The sequence below is a fragment of the Euwallacea fornicatus genome, chromosome 8 (genome assembly GCF_040115645.1).
Source record: "Euwallacea fornicatus isolate EFF26 chromosome 8, ASM4011564v1, whole genome shotgun sequence".
Classification (NCBI taxonomy): domain Eukaryota; kingdom Metazoa; phylum Arthropoda; class Insecta; order Coleoptera; family Curculionidae; genus Euwallacea; species Euwallacea fornicatus.
In genome coordinates, this window is record NC_089548.1 from 5163459 (window position 1) to 5190598 (window position 27140).

The 27140-nt window shown below is 39.1% G+C and overlaps 2 protein-coding genes across 5 annotated transcripts in view; one reads left to right on the forward strand and one right to left on the reverse strand.

Annotated features, from left to right (window-relative positions):
- The window catches only part of Dop2R (dopamine D2-like receptor), a 171414-nt gene that overhangs the window by 116325 nt on the left and 27949 nt on the right, over positions 1-27140 (reverse strand). The gene's annotated exons all lie outside the window — the stretch shown is intronic.
- On the forward strand, positions 2939-6518 carry LOC136340723 (protein jagunal-like). 3 transcript variants are annotated; one of them, XM_066285022.1, is made up of 5 exons: positions 2939-3072; positions 4652-4787; positions 4857-5020; positions 5120-5292; positions 5972-6518. In XM_066285022.1, the coding sequence occupies exons 2-5, from the start codon at positions 4736-4738 to the stop codon at positions 6294-6296; spliced, it is 714 nt and encodes a 237-aa protein (XP_066141119.1). In that variant the 5' UTR covers positions 2939-3072; positions 4652-4735; the 3' UTR covers positions 6297-6518. The 3 variants fall into 3 exon arrangements, with proteins under 3 accessions (XP_066141119.1, XP_066141121.1, XP_066141118.1); XM_066285024.1 differs by having other exon boundaries at positions 4879-5020; positions 5120-5344; XM_066285021.1 differs by having other exon boundaries at positions 4879-5020.

Below are 27140 nucleotides of genomic sequence, written 5' to 3' on the forward strand. Positions count from 1 at the left end.
ATCTTCAGATGGCTGAAGATTATTTCTTGCGGGTGTCGGTGAAATTCCAAGGCAAAGAGTCGAATTATCCTCTCCAGCTATTCAATGTGCCCATATCCGGTGTAGCTGCGTCATTTTCAGACACCCTTTATGGGCCTTATCATGGCTTGATGGTTCAATCCGTTTGAAAATATATGGAGGAAGTGTATAACGAGCGAAACACGCACCCCTTTTGTTTTTGAATATTATTTGATCGGAAAATATTGCCAGCAAGGAAACCATTGAGACGCAAACAGGGGGTTAGATAAAAGGGAAGGTCTCTTGGAATTTCGTGCCTTTGATGTCTTATGTGTTTCTCTTTTAAAAGCACTCCGGACCTGTACGATCTCATAAATTACGTCTTCGTATCTTAATAATGAATCTCCGTTTGGCCCTATATGTAACAGGAAACCAACTTATTTCATAGTAATGCTCATTTATATTCAACAGGCCTTTCGCCTGTTACATGTTAGATTGTAATTTACAACTAACAAGGACTCAGTGTTTAGGTCTTTGTCTACATACAATTTCGTTAAATACAATTAAGCCTATAACAATATCACAGTTAATATTGTGATAAAAACGAGGCTTGTCAGTGAGTTTAATTTTAGAGCTCTAAATTCAATTAACGAATCAGTCTAATTACATAACCTGCTTACTGACTGAGATCCGAGCCATTACCAGAATAATTTATCACGGCTAAAACACGCGAGTGAAATCTTGTTAGAGCTATGGCGTAATAAACTTGGGACACCCCCGAAAGTTTGCCTGATATTATAAGATAATTGCCTTCATTTTCTTGTGTCAATATGGCACTAATCTAAATCATTTCAGCGTGTATGGTTCGTGATTTCCAGCACGCATAGAACACACGTAATCGACTTAAATGTCGTCTTCTGATGCTCCACTGGTTTTCTAAGGATGATTTTCGAATGGATGCCTAATCAAACCGATTGAAGGCTTTTGTCCTCAGTTGCTTTGAATGATACCAGGACAGTCCCAGAAGTACCCGATCTAACACTCAGAGCAAAAAAAAATTGGAAAATACTGCATCATTTCTCAACGTGGTAACTTTCGAGAACGACGCACTTTTCTCGGCAATGTTCGATGCGTGGTTTACGGCAAGCAGCTTCAAATGTTTCAAAATAGGCACCAATCTCAGACTCGACATCTTCATTATTGGCAAATCTCCGTTCACCGAGTAATTCTTTCAAATTTGGAAATAGGCTGCAATCCATGGGGGCTAAATCTGGCGAATGGGGAGGCCGAGGAAAGAGTTGGAAATCACGCCGATCCATTTTGGTCGTCGCGGTTACGGAAGTGTGGACTGTTGCGTCGTCTTGATGAATCAAGAGTTTCTTTACCTCCGAAAATGGTCGTTTTCTCCGAAAATTTTCGCTCAAACGCTGCAATATATTTGTATAATACTCTCCGTTTATCGTTTTCCTTTAGGGAAATAGTCTTATTTAGAGCCGATTCTCTCCTCCGAATCCAATGTTTTATCAGCTATTTCGTCTCAGGTGTGAAATGGTGGGCCCGTGTTTCATTAATGGTTATCAATCGACGCAAAAACTCGGTTTTATTGATCCGAAACTCTATCAAACACTCCCTTGGAACATCTTCACGGTGCTGTTTTCGTTTAGCTGTGAATAATCGCGGCGGCCATCATGCGCACAGCTTGCTCATGAACAATTGATCGGTCACAATACCACGTACGGGGTGTTTGGATTTGGAGTGTTTGACGGAAAAAACCCATTAATGGCGAAAACCGTATTTCGGAAAATTTTTCACAATCGCACCCCCATCTGTATATCAGGTACGGAACTTCGGCGACTATCCTCGTAAGGTTCAAATAACACGTCTGTGTTACGGTTATCACTTATTATCTACAAAACGAGTCGAATAATTTGTGCAACGTCCTGTGAAAGTCAAACATTTTCCGCTGGGCAATAGCGACGCTGGCTGGAAATGTGTTAAATAATAATGAACGAGGACGCGAGGGTTTTGATCCTTAAATCCGTATTTTGCAGTGCATCACCTCCAAGAAGCTCTCAATTGCTGCTGAACTACTAAAATGCCCTTGGAACAAGATAATCCACGCTGTTCCGTCTAAATTATGTACTGGAAACTCTTTTGACAGGATGCAATTTAAGGAGAGACAGAGAACTTTTAAATATTTTAAACTGATAAAACTACATCCCTGATGTTCACAATATCTTGAGTTATTGGACAAGGCGAAATTGACACCTCGAATATTTGAGATTTATTTCCAGTTTAGTCTCCAGCCTCAGCTCCTTAGCGCAGTGTGGGGAAACAGAACAACGCCCCCCGTATACGCCGTGAATTGATTGATTATCCGATTCTCCACATTTGGAAATTTTACTCTTTTGCTCTACTTCTTCTTGCAACTTTCAAAGAGTGATTTCAGTTTCCGTTTGATTGGCTATCTGGACATGGATGGAGTTTGTTAAAACTATTTCGCTCATACTTCCGCAGAGTTTCTCTGAAATTTAATTTTTTCCCTCTTCGACTTACAATTCCTTGATCCCTCTTTGAACCTTGAACGTAGCACATTTCAATTGGGGAGGCAATTCGTATTACTTATAGGCGTTTCGTTATTTATTAAGAGAAATGTGCCCTCAAAGTTTGCAACGTGATCATCACATTGGCACAGTGTGTATGCCGCAAAAAAGTTCTGAAATCATGTTGCGGACAAAACGTGAGCCCCTTGCTTTCGGCTCATGATTTCGGATCAAAACGCGTTGTGTTCATACGATTTAAAAATCACGTGATGATTGGATCATTACGCGTCTCGACACGACATCGTAAGTCGAAAGAAGGTGGCTGTATGTACAAACTGGCGCACAGTGATAATACAGGGGGGGCTATTGTGTGTACCAGTTACCAGTCATGACGACATTGAAATTTAGTTGCCATCACTGACATGACAATCAGACTAATTACAGTTTTTTTTTTTAAACTGAAGTGAGTTTTTAACTGTGATCTGATAAATATTTCGAATCGCGCGCAAGGGACACAGCATTTCCACAGGAGGTAAACTTTACATATGTCGCTTACGTTCCTATTTGAAACATAATGGAATATGGCACGTAAGAGGTTCCCAGGTGTTAAGCCTTAGGTCTCCGTCGAATATGTGAATTTTACACGGCTATTAACCCTTAAATCCCCTTCGAGGTCGCCCCTATCCAAATCCAATAATATTAATTAATCATTTGAACTTTACCCTTTGCCTTCAGCAGTCGATTAACGAATATTAAATACCATCAAAGGTTTGAAAATAATCGAAAAAAATTTTTCGGAATCGTTCGTACTCGCTACTGCTGTAAGTTAATAAAGGAAAATTAGAAAATTATGTGGTCCAAGACCATGAAGAATCAATCTCCATGATTAGTTCCATGGGGCGTCTTCATTAGTTATACAAGGCATCTCTGGAGATAGCGTCATAAAGTGAACCCCCCATTTTGAACCCCAACTGAACGAGAACTACATCATTCTTTATTTCCCATACGCTCTATATAGGGTGTGCCAGATTAGTGTTTGATGATGCTTATTAATGAATATTTCTGAAACCTGCTGAGATACATTAATAAAACTTTATATGTAGGTTACCATAGCTTTTTGTGCTCTTTCCGAAGTTCTAAAATTAAATGGAGGCAGTAGCAAGAGCGGGTGGTAATATGAGGAGAGCACGGCGTAAATAATAACTAAACTTTTTGTACCTTCCTTTAATTGAAAATGTAATAGGAAAAATGACAGATATGAGAATTTTCATGTATAAAAGATATTTATTGAAAATCGATATCTGCAGTAGTTTCGAGAAACATCAATTTTTGAACATATCCGTACGTGCCCTGCTCCAATAACAACATACATATAAGACTTAAAACACAGTTGACATAAAAGTGTTTAATTATATATCAAGATTGAGGAGATCTATTTAGAGAACATGCTAAACATTAAAATGGCGACGTTCTCTATAAATTAAAGAATACCGATTTTTTTTTGGCTATTGATACTTTTTTTTTTAAGTCTGATGCTAATGAGACGCACTAATGTATTCCAATTAATTTTTGTCCAGAATTTCAGTAGGAATGCCTTTGCTACGTAAAAATCTGCAAGTTCGCTATTTTTCTATTAAATTGTTTGTAGAGGTACGTACAAGCACATTCTCGAGTCTATTATCCCCCGTCCCCCTTGTATTACCTGCCGTTCGATAAAGTTGTCCAATTATTTTTATACCCCACAAAGTTTTTTTTAGAAAAAAAATCGTCCTTTGCAATACTGGAAACTCGTTTTCCGTTTCTTTAAGCGTTCCCCTCCATTTGCGAACCGCACGCAGCAACAGTTGCAGCTGCCGTTCTTTAAATTTCAGATAATTTCCACATTTTATACTTTGTTTTCGAGTATTTTCAGTCTTTATTCCACGTAAGGCAACAAGCCGAGCTTAAGTCCGGGCGTGACTTAAATTGACGCTTCTGCATGCGAAATTGTCGACTTAAGACAGTTGGATTTAAATGCGGCTAAGTTAAAGCCCGCGCGAAACCTCTATAAATTTAATACAGTTGGTTTTGTCATACATAAATTTTATCGGGGTTTTCATTGGGACCCGAAGGAAAACTTGAAAATATGTCGACCGTGCCGTTGGAAAACTTGCGTCGGGAAACGGCAACGCGCTCACCCAGCATGGAATGCTTGGATGAAGCAGACGATGTCTCCACCCAAAATATTCACGCACAGGATCGGCTCAGGTATGCTTTTCTCGACAAAAGATTGAACAATGCAAACGTGTGCCAAAAACTATCAATTTTTTATACTAGTTACGTTCCCGAATTATTTCAGCGCCCCCCCCAAGACCATGCTTAAGTATTGCATTTTTTTCCACTATATGTTCTCCCTTGCTATGCTCGTCAAGCTTACACCTTATATACTGAAGCAATTCAATATATCTATTGTGCCTGTCGAAGAATTGGAAGTTCCCGATGTAAGCATTAAGTTATAGTAATGTTGGCGTCTTTATGTAATATCCAAGCATAGCACTTCTCGCAATTTCTAATAATATAAAATATTGAAAATCTTTCAGCCCCTCACCTGGGAACTGGTTTGGCTCCCAAGCGTCCTATCCTCAACCCTAGCTCTTCATTCTATGAGGAAAAACAGCTATGTCCTCATGCGTTACTACATGACGGGGATCGTCCTGCTGGGATTCCTGCCACTTCTCAATGGCATCTTGGAGTGGTTGCCCGAAGTTATTATGTACGTCTTTGCCGAAAATTTCATAGATTTTTATGATATTTTTTTCTGGATGGTAAGTGTATTGAACGGGCATCAAAATAGGTAAAAAAATAATAATGCGATTTCAGAGTTCGAACGATTCCAGTGTGCTTACTTTCACGAATTAGTATATTGTATAAGATTTGTGGTAATTAGATTATTACCGCACGCGATTGGTGGCCTCACACCGAGCGTTCCTCGAACCGGTGAGGCGGGGTACGCCTGATGTTTGTGACACACCATTGTGAAAGAAATTTTATGCTCTCTGTTTTCGCCGAATAGTTGAAAATGTTCTTGTATCTTTGATATCGGTATTTTTAATAGAAAAATCGATGTCACTTCCGGGCAAATAGGGCGTCGTAGACAACGATACAATACCGGGTGATAACAGAAATTAAGAAATCATTGTATTTACGATAACGTATGAGAAATTTTTTTTATAAACTTAAGTATTTTAATTTAAATTAAAAGTAAAATGTGGCGAAGCAACTATTTCCAAAAGAAATGACTTCGGTTTTGAGGTCTAATTTGGGAAAATTTTAAACATCAGAAAAGTGCTAAATCCGCCTACATCAATGTCGTTTCCGTATTTCATCACAACATGAATTCTGCGAACTCTGCAATATTTGGTGTATGAAATAAATGAAAAATATTCTTTCAGGATCTACCCTGTGGACTGCTCTGGTACGGATTTATATTCCTCGCTGCGAATGTACATTCGTTTTCCCTCTACTTTGGGTACAAGTTACTATGTGATTGGAGGCTCAGTAGCAACCACATGGACTAGACGCTTCAACACTGAGAAGTGTCTCCCCTTTCGAACGCTTTTTGTTCTATTAAGGAAATACATATACACAGATACAGGATGTGTCCTAGACATACGGCGTATATTTAAGCGAATATTTTTTGAGCCAAATGATAGAAGACGTTCCCATAAACATATGTCCGTGATCATTTCATTTTCGAAAATAAAGTGTTATAAATAAAGAAAACTACCCTCACGTTTCCGAGTTCAGCACTCATTCAGAGGATTAGACTGATGCTGGAGACACTTACTTTCTACAATTTTTGGAGATTTTCAAGAGTAAATTAAATTCACTTAATTTTTTGAGTTTCATTAAGTTCGTTCGAGTGTGCGCAAGAGTGTGTACGTCATTTTGAATTTTGAAAATAAACGAATATATTAAAGAATATCAAGAGATAGATAAGTCGTATTTTTAATTAATTTAAAATTGTTCTAATTGGAGAAAATTATGAAAATTGGAAAAATCTGGGGTGCGTTACTGGTTTTGTTGTTTAAATTTTCGAAATACCAGCCCGAGTAGTACAGTGCCGAAATTTCTGCGTGAACTTTGATGAGTCTGAAAGACCCGCAACGATATCGTTTTTTTTTCAAATGGCGACAGTTTTACTAAACTTAACTGCCCACCACTGCCACTGCCTGCCACTGGTTGAGGGTCAGTTCTATACCGTAAAAGGGTTTTCTCATACCCATTGAACAATTCGATTTTTCATTGCCTCATTGTAGATCGGCGATACGCCAACACGATGACGAATATACCATGACGGTAGTCCTAGGCTGCGAATAGTAAGAATCAGAATTAGTGAGAAATCCCACAGATCATGTACACACGTCTATATGGAAATAAATGATATTATTACTAAACCCAGACAGAATAAATATTTCAGAGCTTTATATTCTTGTCGGTGGCTTCTCTCCAATAAACAGGCCAGAGCGAATTACAGGCGAGATCAGGCAATTTGTGGCCAATTCAAGACTTATTGCATGGAAAAGACTTCCAACCTTGATGTTGGCCACTCTATCACGAACGAACAGATCAAAGTTTCAAGCTAAAAGCCGCTAAATCCATCAATAAGTCAAATATCCACAGCCTATAGGCTATAACTTAGCCTAAATCTCCATTTACCCCTGACGGTTCAAAAAAAGCCTGTTTTGTGGGGGCGCGACCCCCTAAATCAGTTGGTAAAAATCCCTCCACCACCTGGGGTTTTATTATTATTATTTATGATTATTGTTATGTGGAGGCGGCAGCTCTGAACATTCAGAGATTGCCATCTCAGATGGTTATTTTTCTTCCAGAGGACGGGCAGTAGTTAAATCTAATGGGAGATTATTTTGCATTTAAGGATAATTTTACGACGTTAAATTGTCGAAATTATACTCGTGGCGTGACGTCATAGGTTCGACGTTCCACGGTCTGCGGAAAAACGGTGAAATAATGTCGTTAACGTACGTTTCGGGTCGGTAAAATGCATAATAAATGTAAGTAACTTAAGGATGCCAAAAGGGGTTTTTGTGATCCACTCGTTGCCAATTTCACATTTTATTAAGTTTATATTTAAAACGAGAACTGGGTTTTTTTTAGGAAAGAGCAGAAGCTTATTTTAAACCTAATTCATTACTTTCGCAAAGAAAAAGATACAGACGACCTCTTTTCTCCTAGTTCCAGGACACGAAGTAAGTACTTACCTACTTTAAATTTTAACGTTTCAAGTTACTGTGTCTAATTTCTATAAAAAAAGGAAAAAACTTAGAGCTTTTTTTGGACATTCCAGGCCATCCAAGCTTTATTATTGCTTTTTGGCTGCAATGTAATATGTATAACAGAGCAATAATAAAACAAGTTTTACTCGATGCCCAACAAAAGCCTGCAGAAAACAAGCGGTTCAATTTAGGGGTGGGTCGTTATTGCAGAAAATTCAGTATTTTTCGTTCGTAACGTTTAGTGTTCTCATTTTTAAAGAGTCGCTAATTTAATAGGAGTGTCCGTATCTATCGTAGATAAAGTTAAATAAAGGGACATTCAAATGCTAAAGATGTAGAACTTCTTATCTATTCATCATCCAGTGGGGAACCATTATACAGTCTGTCGCAGATAAGGATGAATGGCCTGAGGATCTCGGAAGAGCTAATAGATACAAAATGGCCTAAATTAGGAAAAAGTTCTGCAGCTTAAAGCAAATTAATAATCTCTTTTTATACCGGCTAAGTTCCGAAAGGTTGCGGAGATATCTGGAAGAGAACGGGTATGACGAATTTCGCTTTTTGCAAATAATTCTCGTACGGTTACAGTTAGAGAAATGCAAGTTTCACATTATTGAGAAACTTTTTTGAGAAATTCGTAGCGATGTTGCCAGATTTTTTTTTTTAATCTTTATTTTCGGAGTTAAAAAACTTTTGAGTTTCATATAGGCGCAATATGGATTATTTACATTTTCAAAATCGTTTGATTTATAATAATGGTATAAAATAAATAAATAAATGCTATGGAAACGGTGAAAAGAGCATATTCATGTTTGAACAATAATGGCGGTTTATTTGAACATTTGTTAGAATTTAAAACCTCTATTCGAGCAATATTATTATAATTAAAAACATAATTTAACTAAATTCTTTGTTCTTATTTTATGCTGATTTCAGGGATACGCATAAGTAAATATAATTATGCACCGAACGAGGAAATTTAAGATTCTGCAACTCTAAAATATTTTTGACGGTTCCATGGTGTTTATTTATTTATTATGTGCCATCGCCACCGGTCAAAATCTTCGTTGATTTATGAAAAAAATGTTCAATGTATAACTCGTAGAGTGTCTGAGAAAAAAACCAAATGCGATTCGGAGAATTTCAGTTGGATTTTAAAAAGGTGAATATTTTCTGTTGCGCTTATATGAAAATCGAAAGTTCAACCGTTTATCTCCGAAAGTCGGGACTTCATAAGAAAACTGGCAACACTCTTGCGAAGCCCTCAAAATGGTGCCTTGATAATATGAAACTTTTGCTCCTCTAACCGTTTTCGTATAGGAGTCATATGCAGAAACGAAAATCGTCAAGTTCGTTTTTTTTTTTTTTCCCCCGATGTCTTTGTGACAATTCGGAATTTAGCAGCTGTGAAAAAAGACAACTAATTTTCTTTAATTTGCGCAACTTTTCCCGAATCCAAGCGACTTTACACTCGATAGCGTTTACGAGATTCCCATGCCGTTCGTCTTTATCTGGGACGGGCTGTATAACGTGCGTATTAACATCTGTGCTGTGCGCACATGGGACGAGTTTGTTTTAATTTAATTTTGATAGAAGAGAGGCTTATCATCATCATCATCATTAATAAAATTACTGTATTTTAGGGAAACACGTAATTAGCCGCTCGTTATATTTAAAATTAATAAATGCTGACTGAATAGGAACTTCGGGAGCTTGCACGGATCGTTAACAAAATCACAACTTAAGTATAAAAAATCTTGAATTTCCAAGGGATGATATTTTCCGGGGCGTACGTCTAAAGCCCCAAAAAGACCTACTTCTCCACAACAGTATAAATTATTTCGAAGTATCCGATCCGCACTAACACCAGCGTTCTTTACAAGTCTAATTCTCAGATTTTACCCGTGTGCATCGTGATTGCTGTTTTGAACGTTGAATTTACGTCCCTTCGAAACTCAGCTACATCTATATATTTTGTGAGCATACACAAAATGACGCCTGTTGCTGACATGAGGAATCGCGTGGTCCTCACCATCTTCTGCGTCCATAGCCTTTCTACACACACTGCAAGTTCCAGATGTTTACCCTTTTTTCCCACGTGTTCCTTGACGAGGTTTTGATCTTACGGGATCAATATGTATATCAAGAAAGTAAGCGATCTCGTAGCTGGTCAGTTTTTACTGCACTGCACGTAATAATATGCCATTGGCTTGATAGTTTTAAATATTAATCATAAGAAGTTTCGTTCATGCAGTTAAGTGTTTTTATTTTCAGACTTTTCATGAACGTTCATCACTTCCTCAACATGAGTTTAATGCACCGCAAATTGAAAATATTTATTTTACATTTACGTCCATTTGATATTGCCAGATTCGCTGATATAACCAGATATTGATATTTTTGCGTGATTGTCAGATGCGATCTTTAAAAAAGCAAGTTATCAATGTTATGTTGCAGTTTATTTATTTTAACCAAAATTACCATTACAATCTTCCATTTCTCGATTGCTTTATTATTGTTTTAACTGCGAGCGCGTATCCATAAAATTAATATTTTAGGGAAACTGAATTATCAATACATTCAGTAATGTTAATTTTCTAAAGGTTTTACAAACTGTATTGACCCGATCAATAAAAATTACATTTAAAATAGCCGTGCGTTTACATTTTTGCCCTTCCTGCCCGTTGCACGAGTGTGCGAGACTTCCGTGGTCCACGTGCGGGGTTCGCCGAATCCAAGGGAAGAAAATCTTGAAGGTGACCACTTAACCTTCAGCCTTTGTTGCTAATTTCCTTTATGTTTCTCGGCGAATTGAATTACATTTTAAAATTAACGGCCCGCATTGGAGTAGGTGCAAGGAGTATTGAGGAATTCGAGAGGTACATTCCTTAATGAAAAGTTTCTTCTCGAAAACTGAAGGTTAATCCTCGTTTCGGGGTGCTTCATTCCCGCTACATGTTCCGATGAATAACACATGTATCGGCGCTAACGTAATATCGGAAAATATTGGTTTGGGGGAGCACCCCCAATGTTAAAGATGAAAGATAATGCCCACAAAGGTGGATTAGAAGAAGATAGTTCGCCGACGTTAAAGCAAATTCTCTGAAGTTTAATTTATAGCCACAATTGCTGCACCCATGTCGCCAGGCACCTATACGATTTCGCCTGAGACGGGTCCTTTCACTGTTGTTCGATTAACGTAAACGCAGCCTGCATCCTTGAAATATTTTCAGGTGGCAAACTTCCACTTGATAATAGGAATGAAGGGGTCAGTTTTTTGCGCTACTTTTTTCATTTTGACATCTCTGACCGACATCCTCTAATTCAGCTAAAATAAAGTATTCGGGATAATAAAGGCGCAGATACGTCTATCGCTACGGTTTGGGATAGTTGGAGCACTATTCCGTCGAAACTTCAAAGTTTTTCCTAATGCCGACGTGTACATCCGTAAAGATAGAATTTTTCTGCCCCCACATCACGTTTCCCCGGGAACAATAGAAAAGATAAGGTCTTTGATGGCATGTAACCAGGATCATCGGTAGTAATGTTACTGAAGTTACTCCCGCGAATAATTTTAGGCCCGTCGTGGAGCGGGAGCGTCAACGTTCGAGGGAGCAAAAGGCACTTTTCTCCAGAGGTGTGCAGGTAAATTTTTTCTACCGCAAGTGTTTTATTCTACAAAACAGAAACAGGAAGTACGTTAATTATTTTTAATACGTGGAGAGGAGAATACTGTTGTTCCCTAGAGGGGAAGGTACTTTCCTTCCTAATAAATCTGCATATTTACGACCTATAGAGATGAAACGGCATCGGTCTCTATGGTATACGGTTTGGTTTCCCTCCACTCGTTCACGTTAAAACGGCAATTTGATCGTTTTAACGTGAATTGTCGACGAGCTCGCTCTTAGTTTCTACATGTAAGTGGCATTTTCGAATTTTTCAGTCTTGAAGAAGCAGTTTCGCGACCTCCTCACAATCCCGATTCATTCCCAACCCACCGATGCAATCACAAGCGTGACGCATCACGGTTCGTGGTAGGTCTCACACCTCTCACTTGACCGCAACGGTTTCCCTTTTTCGAAGTACTTCTACCACGTTGCGGTTCGCGTTTCGCTCCACGGTACCAACTTCTGAGTTGTTTCCTCGTGGTTTCCTTGCCACGGTTCAGAGATCTGTCGCGTTCGCTTTCGATAACAAAAAAAAAAAAGAGAAAAAAAAAGACACCACCGTCGAATTGAACACCGCTGGTGGAAAGGGTGCGCGAGTAGCATCGCACTGCCTTGAAATTCGTGCGTCCATTATTTCTTAATGATACCGAATGATAAATTTATTTACGTTTGAATTTGTTAATGTAATGGGATTAGTTGGCCACCGGCGCAATTTACTGAATAGGAATTTAGGTATTTATTTATTGCCGGAAGCTTCCTGATATTACCGAATATTCCACTTTTGCATCCTCTGAATCGTTGTAAAGTAGTCTGAGCACAATGTCCGATAAATTGTATGCGCACATAATCGTAGATGTGACTGCGGGTTACCCGGCCGCAATTTTATTAACAATCATATTTCGACGTAACTATTCAATCAAATGCTCGAATTAGTATTCGAGCCCAAGTCCCAAAACAATGAATACACATCGAAAACCAATTTAGTGTTTGTACGAAGAATAAATTAAAGTATACACAATATTCGCAGCAAATTAGGAATAAAACCAATTTGGAGCATAATTTCGGTCCGCCTGATAAATTCGGAACATGGGGCCCCAATGCGGTTTCCTTTTTTTTTTTTCTTTTTTTTTTCTGTTACTAAGAGCATGTCGTAATTTGTTTTACAAAAACAAAAAAAGGGGCAAGGACTTTGCTGTTTGGAGTGGTTTGTTTTCGTAGGCGCTCTGAAATGTTTTAAAAGGCATTTCGAAAGTCTTGATCTCGTATTATTTACCCAAGAAGTCCAATTATTTTCCAGGAAGGTAGAATGCGTCTTTCTACATTTAAATTTTAAGTAAAATGTTAAAAAGGGGATCCGGCCAATGATTCCCTCAATTAAAGGGACGTTTTTAAACTCGAGCGACTCCAACTCTTTTATTTACTCGTGCCCCACGGGTTTCTGATTTCGAAAACAGGAACGCAAACGATCCGAAATAATTTTCTGTTCGATTTAATAATGAGAGACTCCAAGTTAATTACCGATCGGCGGGGTGCTTGGTGAGGGCGATTGAGAAAAATTCTGAGCGTCCAGGTGCCAGATCCTTGCAGGTGGGGGAGTGACGCTCCCCTGGGGAAACCTGTCAAAACGACGGGTGTTTACCGAGATTGCACAGAGCTGGCGTGCGACGACGTCCTTTCCGGAAAACTTTCCTCCTCCCGGACTCAAGAATTGATCCCCGGACAGATACATTCTATACGATCCCGAGAACCGACATAAAAGTGACTTCGTAAGAAAATATTGCTGTCTATTTATATTTTATACGTCATTATAATGTCATTCTTGCCCCGGAGGCGTATTTGCTCTGCTCTCATAAATCCTTCTGGCCCATTGATTAGTGCTCCTTTCTCACATTATTGGCATTCGCATTCCTTTCCTTTCTACTATCTTTTACACTCTGTAAAACAGCTAAACAATAAATAGGGCTTTGTTTCTTGTTTTTGTTTGGGAATAACGTCTCACCAACCGACGGGGATCGTTGTTGTTACGGTGAAATTAAACGTTATTCTCGGTTAAAACTAAATGAGAATAAAACTCGCCATTTACCAAGCGCCGTCCCATGTCCTGTACGTACCCGTTTGCGACGCCAAGTGCCATGTGGTGTGTGAAGAGTCATTTTCAAAAATTAAAAAAAAAACAAAAAAAAACAACGAACAATCCGCCTCAGATATATGGGACGTATTCAAAGGTTCATTTGCCGTACAATTGAAACTCTTTTTTCAGAGGTGGGAAAATGTTTCTCCCACATCATCGAATGAATTAACCATTCGCGGGGTCAACGGTTGTGTGTAATTTTGCACCCTCAGGAATAAATTGCTTTCCCCATTTCATAACTAATTAAACATCGGGCCTCTTTTAATTGGTTTTTTGTGTTTGTAGTTGCCAAAAACTTTCGAACCCTTGCTGATGAGGGACGAGTAATGAAAAATTCTGGTTCAGTCCCAAAAGTGCAAAGGCAAAAATTGCTCCCCGTTCTCAAGTAGCGATTGTGCAGCCTCAACTCACGGCCGTCGATGAGAAAGTATTTACGTTTTCTAATTTAATAAAATTAAAGATTTACTTTCAAGAATTCCAATAACACCAATTAATAAGTCGGGAAACAATTTATAGCATTTAGTCTAATTGCACAACAGCTTTTCGCCCTTTGTTCCCGATATCTTAGTTTATGCTCCACTGAATGTTGATTTCGAGAGATCCTTTAATTAAATTGTTTCTCAATGCCTTAAGTAGCCCAACAATAGCTCCTTCTTGCTCAAGTGTCCTTATCGAGTCCCGGCCAAGATCAAATTAAATCTACATCTTGTTGAGCCATCAATAAAAGCTATGAAAATGGTCGCAGGAATGCACGGACCGAACTAGTAAACCCAGAAAACCGATAATCTGACGTATGGAACGGCAATCATGAAATCCATCTGAAATCCATCGAGATTGGCATTAATAAGGTCCTTTTTCCAACGGTCCGAAAAGAAATTAACAGGGATTCGGTTTTTTGTCGGCCATTAGAAGATCGACGTATGCCGAGGATACAGGGTGTTGTTCGTGCTGGGACCGAGAGCAAACGCCTGACACCTCGGTTGGTTAGTTGTTGTCGCAGGCGAGGACACCGTGCAAAGTTATTTTCCTAATGATGTTTCACTTGAAAACCTGCAGCAGTCGCTCAAATCATAAGACGCTGAGGAAAATTACAAATCTCTCGTCCTTCATCGCTGTGATCTATATAAACATGGAACTCTAGATCAATTCTCCGGGTTTATCTGAGACTGAATCGACTAACCTCCCAATATTTAATACCTGTCTGCTTCTGAACAAAAATAGAGCACCCTCCGTTATCAATAATAGCCAAAGCAAAGCTATAAAAATAAAATAATGCCTCCATTCAGATCCCGCAGGGAAATACGATGATGGATCGTGAAGAGAATAAAACCCTATCGAAACCTCGCATTCGACTGTGCTCTATCTGCTTATTCTCTTTAGATTTTCGCAATAACAAATAGGTTTAAATGAGCTGCACATATCCAGGTTTTAACGTGTCGAGACATCAAATTAAAAGCATCTTTCCCAGAGCAGTCCGACAAGAATCGACGGGACTGTTGCTCTTTAAAGGGTCGTCGATAGGCACGGGCTCATTGAGTGTTTTTGATTTTTAAGTGATCGAGCCCATCGAGTGTAGGGCCTGTCTGTCTTGCGCTCCACAAGCTCGAGCCTGTGTAAAGCCCAAATCTGGTCTCAAAGTGAGTTGTCAACTTTTTCCAATATAAATATGGTTCAACCGAAGGAGCTACCTCGTCCATCCGACTTAAACTACGGTCAGTTTCTCATGGCTTCCGGCCAAGACCTGACACCGCAGTTATATACTCGTATATTGAGCCCCACTTTATCGATTCTATAGCTTTATTAATACCCATTGTATTAAATCATTCTGGAGAATATTGTGCGAGACCTTAAGGTTATTGGAAGCCTTGTCTCATTAAGAGCCTTTATTAAATGACTATGATAATTGATTTTGGATGTCTTGAAGGTGTTAATATCCTGTGGGCAAACCGTGAGATGGAATATAATATTGTAGGAGTGTAAAATTCGTGTGAAGGCACGGACTTGAACGTTCCTTTCACACCATTACTCCTCGTTTAGAACTGCGTATGAGAAAATTTATTTAAAAAAATAGTACGATGGGGTTACGGTTTCGTGAATAAATAATAAGTTTCGCGTTTGTTTCGCACGTAGAATCTTGTAAATAAATGTAATCTGCAAGGGAAATCTGAAAACAGAGCCCGAAGAAAGTTTAACCGTTAAGGTCGATCACTGTGAAAATGTGCCTATTTGATTCGGCCAACAATTGCATATAATCCGGGATAGTTTAGAATGCCTTAAATAGATATTAAAAAATAAATAAACAAATAAATTCTAGTATCTCGACAAAAGACCAAGTGGACGTCTCGGTGTGAACCGCCCTCTAGAACGAACCTGAACCGAACCTGTCTGGGATGTGCTTAACCGAACTGATCAGGCTGGTGGTGGCCGTGCGGTAAGGTCTGATGTGTTTTTAAGTTGAAATTGGTAGCGAGAACATGTTCGTGTTCGCTACTAGTTTTTCCCTAAAACGTGTCGTCACGCTTGTGAATTGCAATTCTCTCAAATTGTCATGGATGTGTAGTTTTCAAAATCCCATCATCTCATACTATCCAGTTACATCCATTCGCACCATGAATGGATTTAGCCGGGCTGCGCTGTGCTGATTTGCGGCCGTTAAATCCAACATTACAATATACGATGCTATAATGTTGTTGGCAGGCAATATTACCGGACTATTATCGGCGCCCTCGGTATCTATATCGCACTCCTTTCCACACTTACTTTCTTTCGTAAATAATGTAGGTATTCCTCTTGCCCTGTCCGAACCCGGGTCGAACTAGTCAAAAGGTAATTTGAGACATCACGATATTCAACGTGGTTGACGTCAGTACTCTCGTTAAAATATAAATATCGAATGCATCTGACAACGTTATTTCCGATGATATTGGGTAGAAACATTGTTTTAGTAATTTTGTTTTTGCTCCATTCTAAAGGCTTTAGATTTAACTCAGAATATATACATTGCTCAATCGTACGGCTCTAAATTGCTCCCGGCCCCTGCCAACTTTTTAACAAATTATTATTTCCTTAAAAACATTCAAAAGTTGCACTAAATAAGTCAAAAAATGCTCTTTTTTTGTGTTTTTATTTAAACGTTCCCAACGTCGGCGGGAGCTCAAAATGGCGGATTTTTCAAAAATGGAACATGGCTCAAGTGACACCTCAAATTAATGTGCTTCTGTTTTTATCCTCGCAGTCTTCGATTACTTTTATTTATTCATTTATTTATTTATTTATGCTTTATTTGAACCAAAGAACGTTTGTCAGCACAAAATCGAAAATGAACCAGTTTCCTATCAACAAACAGATTTTTTTATTTTTCACACGCTATTTAACTGAGTTGGTATTGCATTTTTTAACAAATTTCTAATCGTTTTTTTCCTCAAAAATGAATCGACACATTCTGAGTCGCAATACACAATTGAATGCAATTTTAAAAGACTTTGTATAGACTAGGGACTTCCTGAGTTCCTGCCTCACTAGGCACGCACAGAGAAATCCAAATACGCTGGCGGAGGTTTTTACTCGAGTTGAAGGACCAGACGGGTTACCGTCATGAAATAACTGCTGTCCAAAGGTTCGAGAGTGTATAGAAACTCCGTTAGACGAACGACACTTAATTTAATCACAGACTAGTTGAAACACAGGGTTGATTGGCGATTAAACTATAAACTATAATGCCCGTGTACAGATTTCTATTGCGACGAGACGCGTTGGGAGTTGGTAAAGTAATTTATTCTAACTGTGAAATCGGGAGAGAAGTTGCTGTTAACGCGACTTCGACGCGAGATGAGAAACGGTTCCGATTCTGCTCCAAGAGGGGTGGTGCTCTTTCCCGAAAAACGCAGGTCTCAGTGTCTCGTTTCTTTTTCGAGGATTTCGTGGAAAAGTCACCACCTCGTCGCTTTCACCACCATCGCCTTATCGCTAACGCCCCCTGGTTCGTGGGCCACTTGCGCGGGTTGGTGCGAGACATTCCGCCCTAATCCACTGCGGCCCTTTATCCATTTTGGGATTCGCACTTCGTAAATCGGGATGGAGGCGAGCCAGATGAATGGTAATTAGCGCGGTACCCACGGTTTGGCACCTAACGGTACGTCGAGGTTCGGGTCCCGTTTTCTATCTATTGCTATTTATCGCCCAGATGTTGGGGCGTTGCGAGAGAGCGATCTTTACGTCGCAGTTCCTCCAACAGACTCAACTTTTGGTGTCACGTGGCCCATGTATAAATTTTTGACAATCGGCCACTTTGCACTACCGGTGACGTAGGCAAACGTTTCAAAAGTGCCAAAGTTGATATTTTTGACCCTACTTAGTTCTTCGTTTGGAGTGTTCGAAAACAATTTGTTAAAAAGTTAACAGGAGAGATACACAAATATTTACTCGTTTCTACGACTGAAAGAATATTTACCGTGTGAAGAAGACTTTATCACCGTACGGACTTAAGAATCAGGCGGTTCAAACGCGCAATAGATCGTGCGGCCAAATTGGCTCAACTGCAAATGCACTTAGAGTGCAAAACGAAAGTACGATCTTTTGTACGTTCTTCTTGTTTTTATTCAGGTCTATCTCTCTGTAATTAAAATTAGAATTCGGGTAATTAAAGCTCAAATCAGACGAGCCGTTTTGACACATTGAACGACGAACGCTCCAGAGAATCAGGTTCTACTCGGGGAATTGGCTTAAGGGTTAGGACATATTAAATACCTTTAAAGGTTCGCATATCCGTAAAAAGACATATGTACATACGTATTTCCTTGAATCGAACGAGGAAATTACTTCCTTTTCATTTTACCTACATTTCCCTCTATTAACTAAACATGATATTGCTGTAAACCTTCGAATTTCGCCAAGTAGTTCCTTTTTTAAATGGAGAATGCTGAATTCTTATTAAGTTGGGCAGTGACTCGTAGAGTGCATTTACGTTTAAAATGATTCAAATAAATAGGCAGAACTTCAATTGATATTTAATTAAAATAAATGTGTTGTGACTTTCGATTCCCGCTATATTCCCAACTTAAATGCATTTTCCTGGTGCCGGCCAACTAGGAAATGATTTGCGATTATGAATATTCAAAACAAATATACACTTGTTTATGCATTAAAAGCGTATAAATACAGCTATTGTGTCACTTAATTCGCCGCATGTGAAATTAAGTTCAAAGGAGAATAAAAAGGTAACAGCCCAATTTCACTTCCAGCAAAATGGCACTGCTACGTTGCTGATTATTTTATTCCGCATAAGAAACACGTTATTTATTGCCCTGCTAATGTTCAGCTGAATAATATGAGAAGTTTTACAGCTGCGAAACATGCAAAAACTTTATTAAAACCTGAATAACAAAAATTGCAACCGGGCCGTCCATTTTGACACAATCAACGATTGGTAAACAAAGAAGTTCCGCTACGTCGTCGCCCTACTCACTGCGTGTTAAATTAAACTAAGAACGAAAAAACATGTTGGCAACGCCCACCTTCACTTACTAAACGACAGCTGAAAGCTGCGTTAGTGACTTGTCGTGAGTTTTTGAAACGGACGAGCACTGCAACTTTGCTAATGATTTATTCCGCCTAAGAAAAACGTTATTTATTGCCCTGTCGCCACTCCACTGGGTAATGTAAGAAGTTGCATCACCTCGAAACACACACAAAATCGCAGCGGTTTGCGAACGTGTAGATCACAGGTTTTAACAAAAAATCGATGCAAACGAAACAATAAATTTGAATTTTAATATTTGTACCCACTGGGGATATTGAAATTTAATTCAGTGCGTGAAATTAAAGTGAAAAACAAACAAAAAAATATATATAATGGCGACGATTTAGCCAAAATAATCTCGAGGACCTTCAAAATTTATAATTTCGCTATCCATGGAGTGAGGAGGCCCTACGCAACGCACAGATGCGTAGGATCATTCTGGACCTGAACTAACCCGAAGCTAGGCCGATGTAGCGAACCTGGACTAACCTGAACTAGCCTCCTGACGTTACATTTTATAGCAGTTTAAATTGTTGTAAATGATATTTGCAACTACGGAATCGAAGAACACAGGGCGAGCCAATAAAAAGGCCGTATTCCTCACGTAAATGAATGGCAGAACGAACCGATTATTCCTTACATCTCACAGGTCATAATGGCACATATCATAACATCGGCTCGGTTTATGCCCTCCTGATCGACCTTATTGACATCGGATTATTTCCTATTTCGAACCGCAACTATGCATGTGCAATTATCGATACGTCAATGGGGCTGGGAACGTGTCTTCATTGTTAAGACGATAATTTCCTAATGTAGAAGATAAATACATATGTTCGTTTCATCGTATTTATATTTTATATGCTACTTTTGTCGATTCCATATTTTTAATAACACAATGTATGGCTCGTTATTGGTCGGTGTTGCTTGTTGTTTGTTTGAGCAACCGCATACGTTTACCTTTAATTATTTAACCCCAACACCTGCCAGTAAATAAAAGGGGAAACGAAAAAACATACGTTAATGAGCGTGATGCTCTAAAAGTATGTATGATTATGTCCACCATTGTGCATTTTCGTAAATTACTTCTCTGGGTTTAACCCTGATGAAGTAAATAAAAGTCGAAACGTGAGGCCCAAACGTAACCCGAATCGACCTCATTTTCATACGAAAGTTTCACTGGAATCTTAACTGACCTGGATTTTTTTATCGTATTACAGAAACTTGCACTCATCTAAATTATACATGGTGTTTCTGAGTTGGGCCGAATTTATACGGGACATTATGTAATTTGGTGCCGGAAATTCTGTATAAACTTGTGTCCAAAAGTGCTTAGTAAAAGTTGACTCACGAGGTACATCCGTCAGGTGTAACAGCAATTGACGAGTACATTATTTTTAGTTGCTATGGTAACCAAATTACAGGGGTGGCCTCGAGAGTTTTTCGGTAGTTTTTTTTTGCGTGGAAAAAAGCATATTTAGTAAATTTTTCTTAAGGTTTGTTTAAAAACCAGCAAAACAAGGTTTAAAATCAACAATATGCACTGTTTTGGAGGACTAAATACTTAGTATGACACACTGCATATACAGAAAACGGTAAAGGCATGTGTCTTCAAATCATCATTAAACGCCCTGTATCCTTTTAATTGAGCATTTTTGGAATATTTTGATATAGAATTCGCAGCATGAAATGACGTAATTTATCTCTCATACCAATTCGGCAACATGAATTAGAAACACCTTGTACTTTGAAGAAACATTATTGGAGGGCAACATGTCTATCTTCCGCAACCTACTGGGGATAGAATTGAAAAGTGAATATACTTCATCAGGGAGATTATTAGTGTAAGAAATATGATGCCCATTGTAAATTGAGCAACAGCATGAATTTTCACTTCATGAGAAAAATGTATTCTTCATGAAGGTTTCCGCTTGTTCCAAAGCTGTTAGCATAAGTTCTCATCGTTCCGAATTTCCTCTCGTTACAGGGTAATATCAAAAAATAGGTCCATTTAGTTGAAAGTCTTTTAAGTCTCAAAAACGAATTCTCGTTTTCGTAGCAGCCGTAAACAGGACTTAAATTGAATGACAATGTTGTCGAAAGAGCAACGAATTTACCTGATACAGTGCTGTGGCAAAGGTGGTAAAGCAAATCGTCGATTTATCGAAGAATCCGATCAAAAGTTTCGGTATATTTACATCTCAAAATGTGGTTCGAAAAAATTGACCAAGAAATTCGTAACTACTGACTCCGTATTAAATGGAAAGGAAACGAATATAGCTCGAGAGGAAAATGACCTTGCGACTCCTATTGTAATGGATTCAGTTCAAATAATAATACAAATTTTCCATACGGCGACGTTCGCCTCAATTAAAAATAAGTAAAACGCATATTCTAGAAACCTTAAAGTAATTGGAAAATTCATCCTTTTATACCAATTTTTAATCACGCTTTAGAGTCAGAAAATCAAGCGAAACGTTTGGATTTCTGTCAGTGAATGAGCGGCCGAATTGTAGATGACCAACGTTTTTTTCGAGACGTCACATTGCTGATGAAGCTAGGCTCCCTACCAATGGTGCTGTTTCATCTCGGCATGGAAGGTACTGGAGCCGTCACAGGCCCTATTTCCGAATCGCTCATAATCGGCAATTTCAGCTAAAATTATGTGCAATTTCTCACCATGGTATAATTGGACCGTAGTGTTCTGTATGTAAAGTTCTTACTTGTAGTTTCTTCTTTTTTGTCGAATTGTTGTGACGAGAACTTAACAACTAAAAGTCTTCATTACGGTCGCCACGAAAACGATAATTAATTTTTGGGACCAATAGAAAAATTTTGTGATGAACGGACCGATTTTTCGACATTTCTCTCTAACGCAAAGCAAAATTGAAACGGTGGGAGTCTTCTAGTGGAACTGATCCGAGTAAAAACTTTCGTGAAGAGCACATTTCTTTCGTGAAATGAAAAATGTTAAACTATTCCCTCTTGGCAGCCCCATCGAGGGACATACCGTATACGCCGCACACCCATAAGGGGTTATTGCAGTACTCGCTAACACTTCCCAGCTCGGCTTTTAACATCGCTTGCCTCCAATAGTATATGACGCACGAGGGAAACGTTTGTAGGCCGAGCCGAAGGCGAGGTCTACACATTCCTGAGCAGCGGATATTACTTCTCCTTACGAACTTTAAACTACACTTACTTTCCTCTCTAACACTATCATTTTACTGCAGTACGATATAACTGTCATGGATATTTTACACATCTCTTCCTACGTATTTTAAATGGGAGAATTGAACACGAAATGGGCGAGATCGGCCGATGTAAGAAGTGACGGAATGAATTCGTTCGGAGTCAATTTCACGCTTGGAACGACTAATTTCTGACGTGGTGGTAGAACGGAAACTTGTGCTGTAACAAGTCAACTATTGGACTTGTGAGATAAGCAGACTCTCAGCAAGACCTCCTCCTCACTCGGCCTCTCGCCAATTGGCCTTGCGGATCGTTTTTGCCAGTCGTTGTCAAAAAAAAAACAAGATTATCGAGCGTTCAAAATCACTCGACACATGATGTCGCAACTAGCATAACAAATATAGCGATGCTTGACATTTTGCCAATGGAACACAACCATTATTGCTAACATAAAACCATAATTGATGTGTTTCATCCAGTCCATTATAATAGGGTAATAAATTATTATAAGCGAAACATAGTGCTTGAAGGCACATTTAAATAAATACAAAATTAATTAGCAGGTGCACGTTTTACCGTATTAAAACAACTCGGTTTTAAAATAATTGATTAATTTCATGCAATAATGTTGCACGGGGATTGCACGGGGATTTGCAACGTTTCATTATTGTTCACATATTTTTGGGGTGAAGTCTTCATTGAAAGCGAGATCAAATATTCATGTATATCCAGACAGATTTACTCGAAAAAGACGAGCCGCCTCCTGACATATGTTACAAGCGTTGTAGTTGTGCCTGGTCTTGATTGTGCTCTACGTGCCGGAAAATCTAATTTCTCGTCAAAGTATGAGCTCGATTGAACTGTCAAAATTGAATTAACATATCGATTTTGGGGGATTTAGACCGGCCGCCTAAAATTATATTTTCGAGAACGAGCCTAACAGCATTCCATCCGTGACATACGCCAGAGATAAAACTGCACATATGTGCAACGCATCCGTTATAAAGGACGCCATGGGGATTTAATTAAAATAATTTTTTTTCCCTAAATTAGGACTTTCGTGGGAAAATAAACAAAAATTAAAATCCGCCACCCTCTAATATCGTCTAACGAGGGATGATAAATGAGGCACGAGACGATTCAATTAGTCAAACCGCTGCTGCTTTCAGGCAGATTTCTGACCGGAATATCTTAAATTATACTTCAGCTGGTATTGAATTAATAGCTGAAAATGGGAGTATTTGGGCCGTATTGATTTCATAAATATTTGTATTTATTTGCTCGTTCAAAGGAATTTGTGAGAACCAAAGAATTTGAAATTGAACTTACGTAAAGGGATGCCGAGAAAACAGAAGAAACTATTAAAAAGAGCAAAGCTCTTCTCTACTACGTCTCTATGTCTACCTTCTCTTTGAGTAATTATGTTTACTTAAAGGACGCTCTTGAAAAATGCCACTAGCGAAGTTCAAGTCCACATTTTCCATACTGACTTACTCGTGACGTGACTAGGCTGCTCATCACGAGTCATAACGGCTACTTTGTTAGGAACTTTGTGGCACCCCTAAAGAGTTCTGAAGAATTTTCGGGCTCCCAAAGAATCTCACCGTAAGATGATGTTTCCGGCCAGTTGCGAAGATAGTCCCAGACCTCGCACGTAGATGGCGATCTTTTTGTCAAAAATTTGCCAATATTACAGAAACGCAATCTCAAAAAGTCTCTCTTTTGATTTGTGGTCGTTCCGGAGCCGTTTCTTCGTCTTTCGTTAATAACTGTTAAATATTAAGTGACAGAGTTTAAACGAGCCGCCAAGGCGGACGCCGCAGTGGTGGATCCAATGACGGTCCAGATTTGACCATTCCAGACATTGTGGTGAAAACTCGCAAAATTGTACCGGGAGATCGTCGGGTAAAATTGCACGAGTTACCAGACATCGTGAACATTTCAAAAAGTTCTGTACATCGTGTTTTGACCGAACAATTGGATACGAGAAAGCTGTGCACAAGATGAACAAAAACAGCTCTATGAGGATGATTCCAGGGAGTATTTGGCAAAATTTCGCAGCAATAAAGCCGAGTTGTTGCGTCGATTCATAACCATGAATGAAACATGGGTCCATCATTTCGCACCTGAGACGAAAGAATAGTCAAAACAACGGATTCAAAGGGGAGAATCGGCTGTAAAAAGGGCGAAAACCGTTCCGTCTGCGGGAAAGGTGATGGCGTCAGTTTTTTGGGATGCACCAGGGATAATTTTTATTGACTATCTCTCCGAAGGAAACCAATAAACGGAGGATATTATTCAAATTTATTGCCGCGTTTGAGCGAAGAAATGAGGAAAAAGCGACCGCGTTTGGTGGTAAAGCGACTCTTGATTCATCAAGACGACGCAGCAGTCCACGCTTCCGTCATCGTGTAGACCCAAATGAATCGGCGAACCTTTTCCTCGGCCACCCAATTCGCCGGATCTAGCCCCTTCAGATTATTTTTTATTTCCAAAGTTGAAAAAATGGCTCGGTCGACAGAGACTTGCCAATAATGAAGAGGTGGAGTCCGTGGCGGATACCTATTCCGAAACATTCGCAGCTTGTTACGATAAAGAGGATATAGGAGCCATCGAACGTCGCCGGTAAAGTTTTGTCAATCTCAGAGGAGACTATGTTGACAAATAATGGAATATTTTCATCGTGATTTGAATGCTAACGAGACACATTTAATTCGCGGCAGAAATACAGGTTTACAATAAGCATTTTGCCAGTAAATAATTAACTTGTAAAATCCCCACGAAACATAACAGATACTTGTATCTAATTTCAAATGAAATATCCCACCGTTGCGGCAATTATCTTTATTTCACGCGCATTTCAAATATTTCATATCAACAGGTGGATATTTTTTAATGGCGCTTGCTTTTTTTGCCTTTTTCCATATTTAAGTGAGTATTGCTCGCCCCCGCAAATTCCCCATCCGAGGCATGTGATATTCTATTTGGGGCAAACGTCGCCTTGTAGGTACAACGTATCGCCAGGGGCCTTAGGCAAATTGGTCAACATGTTATTGCGTCTTACTTAAGCAAGGCTTGTTAACAATTTAAAATTTTTGGATTATTTTCCGGGTTAACCGAAAAAAAAAAACCGACACACATCTAGATTTGTCTTAGGGCCAATAGATCAAAGTCTTGACAACTTTACCGATGCCCATGGAAACGTTGACATGAAAACGGAGTATTGGTCCGGTTTGTAACGTACTGGCCACAGCCAAGTAAAATTGCCAGTATATTGACCTAGCGACCCTTAAAAAGTCAAGAATGAAATATAATAGTTATTCGCCAAACCAGCTCGGCAAGTGAAACTTCATCGCACGCTGGCTGCAGGTCACCGGACCACCCGAAACGAAGTTCGGTAAACAGTCGAGTACTACAATAATCTATTAAGACACAAGTTTAACAGCAGCTCATTATAGCACCAGCCCAAGTTCATATCTTATGCTGTTTTTTCCATTGAGCAGCATCTTTGTATTTACAATAAAAAAAAAAACAAATTACTGATTTACCGATTTCGGCCTTTAAAGGGTTTTTGCCGAATGTCGCTCGGTGAAGATTAGTGCGTTTTGAAGGCCCCGCAGTTTGATGTAAGGGAATCATGTAACAACTGACAGAATTGCTATTGTAAAATTCGCCATGTTCAATGTTGTCCGTTAGGAGTGTGAGGTGTAGAATGCGAAAGGCACGAAAGATGGAACATTGACGTAAGTGCCAAAAAGACACATATTGCCGAAGACTTTATTCTCTTCCAGTTGAAATGAGCTGGGTTTGCAATTCGGCACAGATGATGAAGATACACCATACAGATCTTCGCCCGTAATTTTCCCACAGTACGAATACAAATCAGGGACGTATATTTGCGTGAACAAATGCGCGGGACATGATACTTTGCTGAAAAGTGAATACTCTCTACCCTTCTAGACCACAAATTACTGAACTGGAGCACTCGAGCCGTCTCTACACGCATATTTATTTCCCAGCTTCAAGATATGCACAAACGCTTACATGCCGAACATTGGCTGAATAATACAGCTTAAACCCCTCAAATTCGAGAAAAGCTACAATAAATCCATGATAAATATCTTAAAAGGACGTAAAAGGTAAAGTGGCCATCATTATCCTAAGCGGTTTTAGTGGCGTCTTAATTATTTCGGAAAGTTGCCCAATTAATAACCAGTTTAGAAACACACTGACACCCAAATCGCTAAGAGGCCATTTTTCAATTTCATCGATTTCTGTAATTTATTTCCCCCTTTTAATTAAATTTGATGTACGGTTGGACGAAGTTTTAATTGAAAACTCGGACTGTCTTCACTCAACTCATAAAAGTCTTTCGAGTCAATATTTCCTCATTTTTCCGGAATTATCGAGAGCTGTCCCCTTTCTGAAGTAGGAAAAAAGTCAATTTTCTATACCAGAAAAATGCAAATTATCTCACCTTTCCTCCGCCTGGAGATCATCATTTTAACATAATATAAGAAAGCTGCGGCTAATTTAATGTATTACCTTCCCAGACCTGGTACATAAAACTTTGAGGGTAAATTCCCTTATACAAGCGGATCCGCGGCCTATTTAGGGGAGAACGGGAATATTTCACATTACCTCCATACCCATCCTGTTACAAATTCTTGAAAGCGAGTCTCGTATATCCATTGATGGAAACTGTTATAGGCAAACAAATGCCATGAATGATGGATCAGCCCGAAAAAAGCCCACATTTACCTGCACTTTCAAAACTTATCGAGCGATAAACTTGAGTTTAATTCGTGTGGATTG

Bases quoted from the DNA above. Each gene is read 5' to 3' on its own strand.
- LOC136340723 (XM_066285021.1), top strand. From the start codon at position 4,666: ATGTCGACCGTGCCGTTGGAAAACTTGCGTCGGGAAACGGCAACGCGC. The intron at 4,788-4,878 runs GTATGCTTTTCT...GAATTATTTCAG, and splicing joins CACGCACAGGATCGGCTCAG to CGCCCCCCCCAAGACCATGC. The intron at 5,021-5,119 runs GTAAGCATTAAG...AAAATCTTTCAG, and splicing joins AAGAATTGGAAGTTCCCGAT to CCCCTCACCTGGGAACTGGT.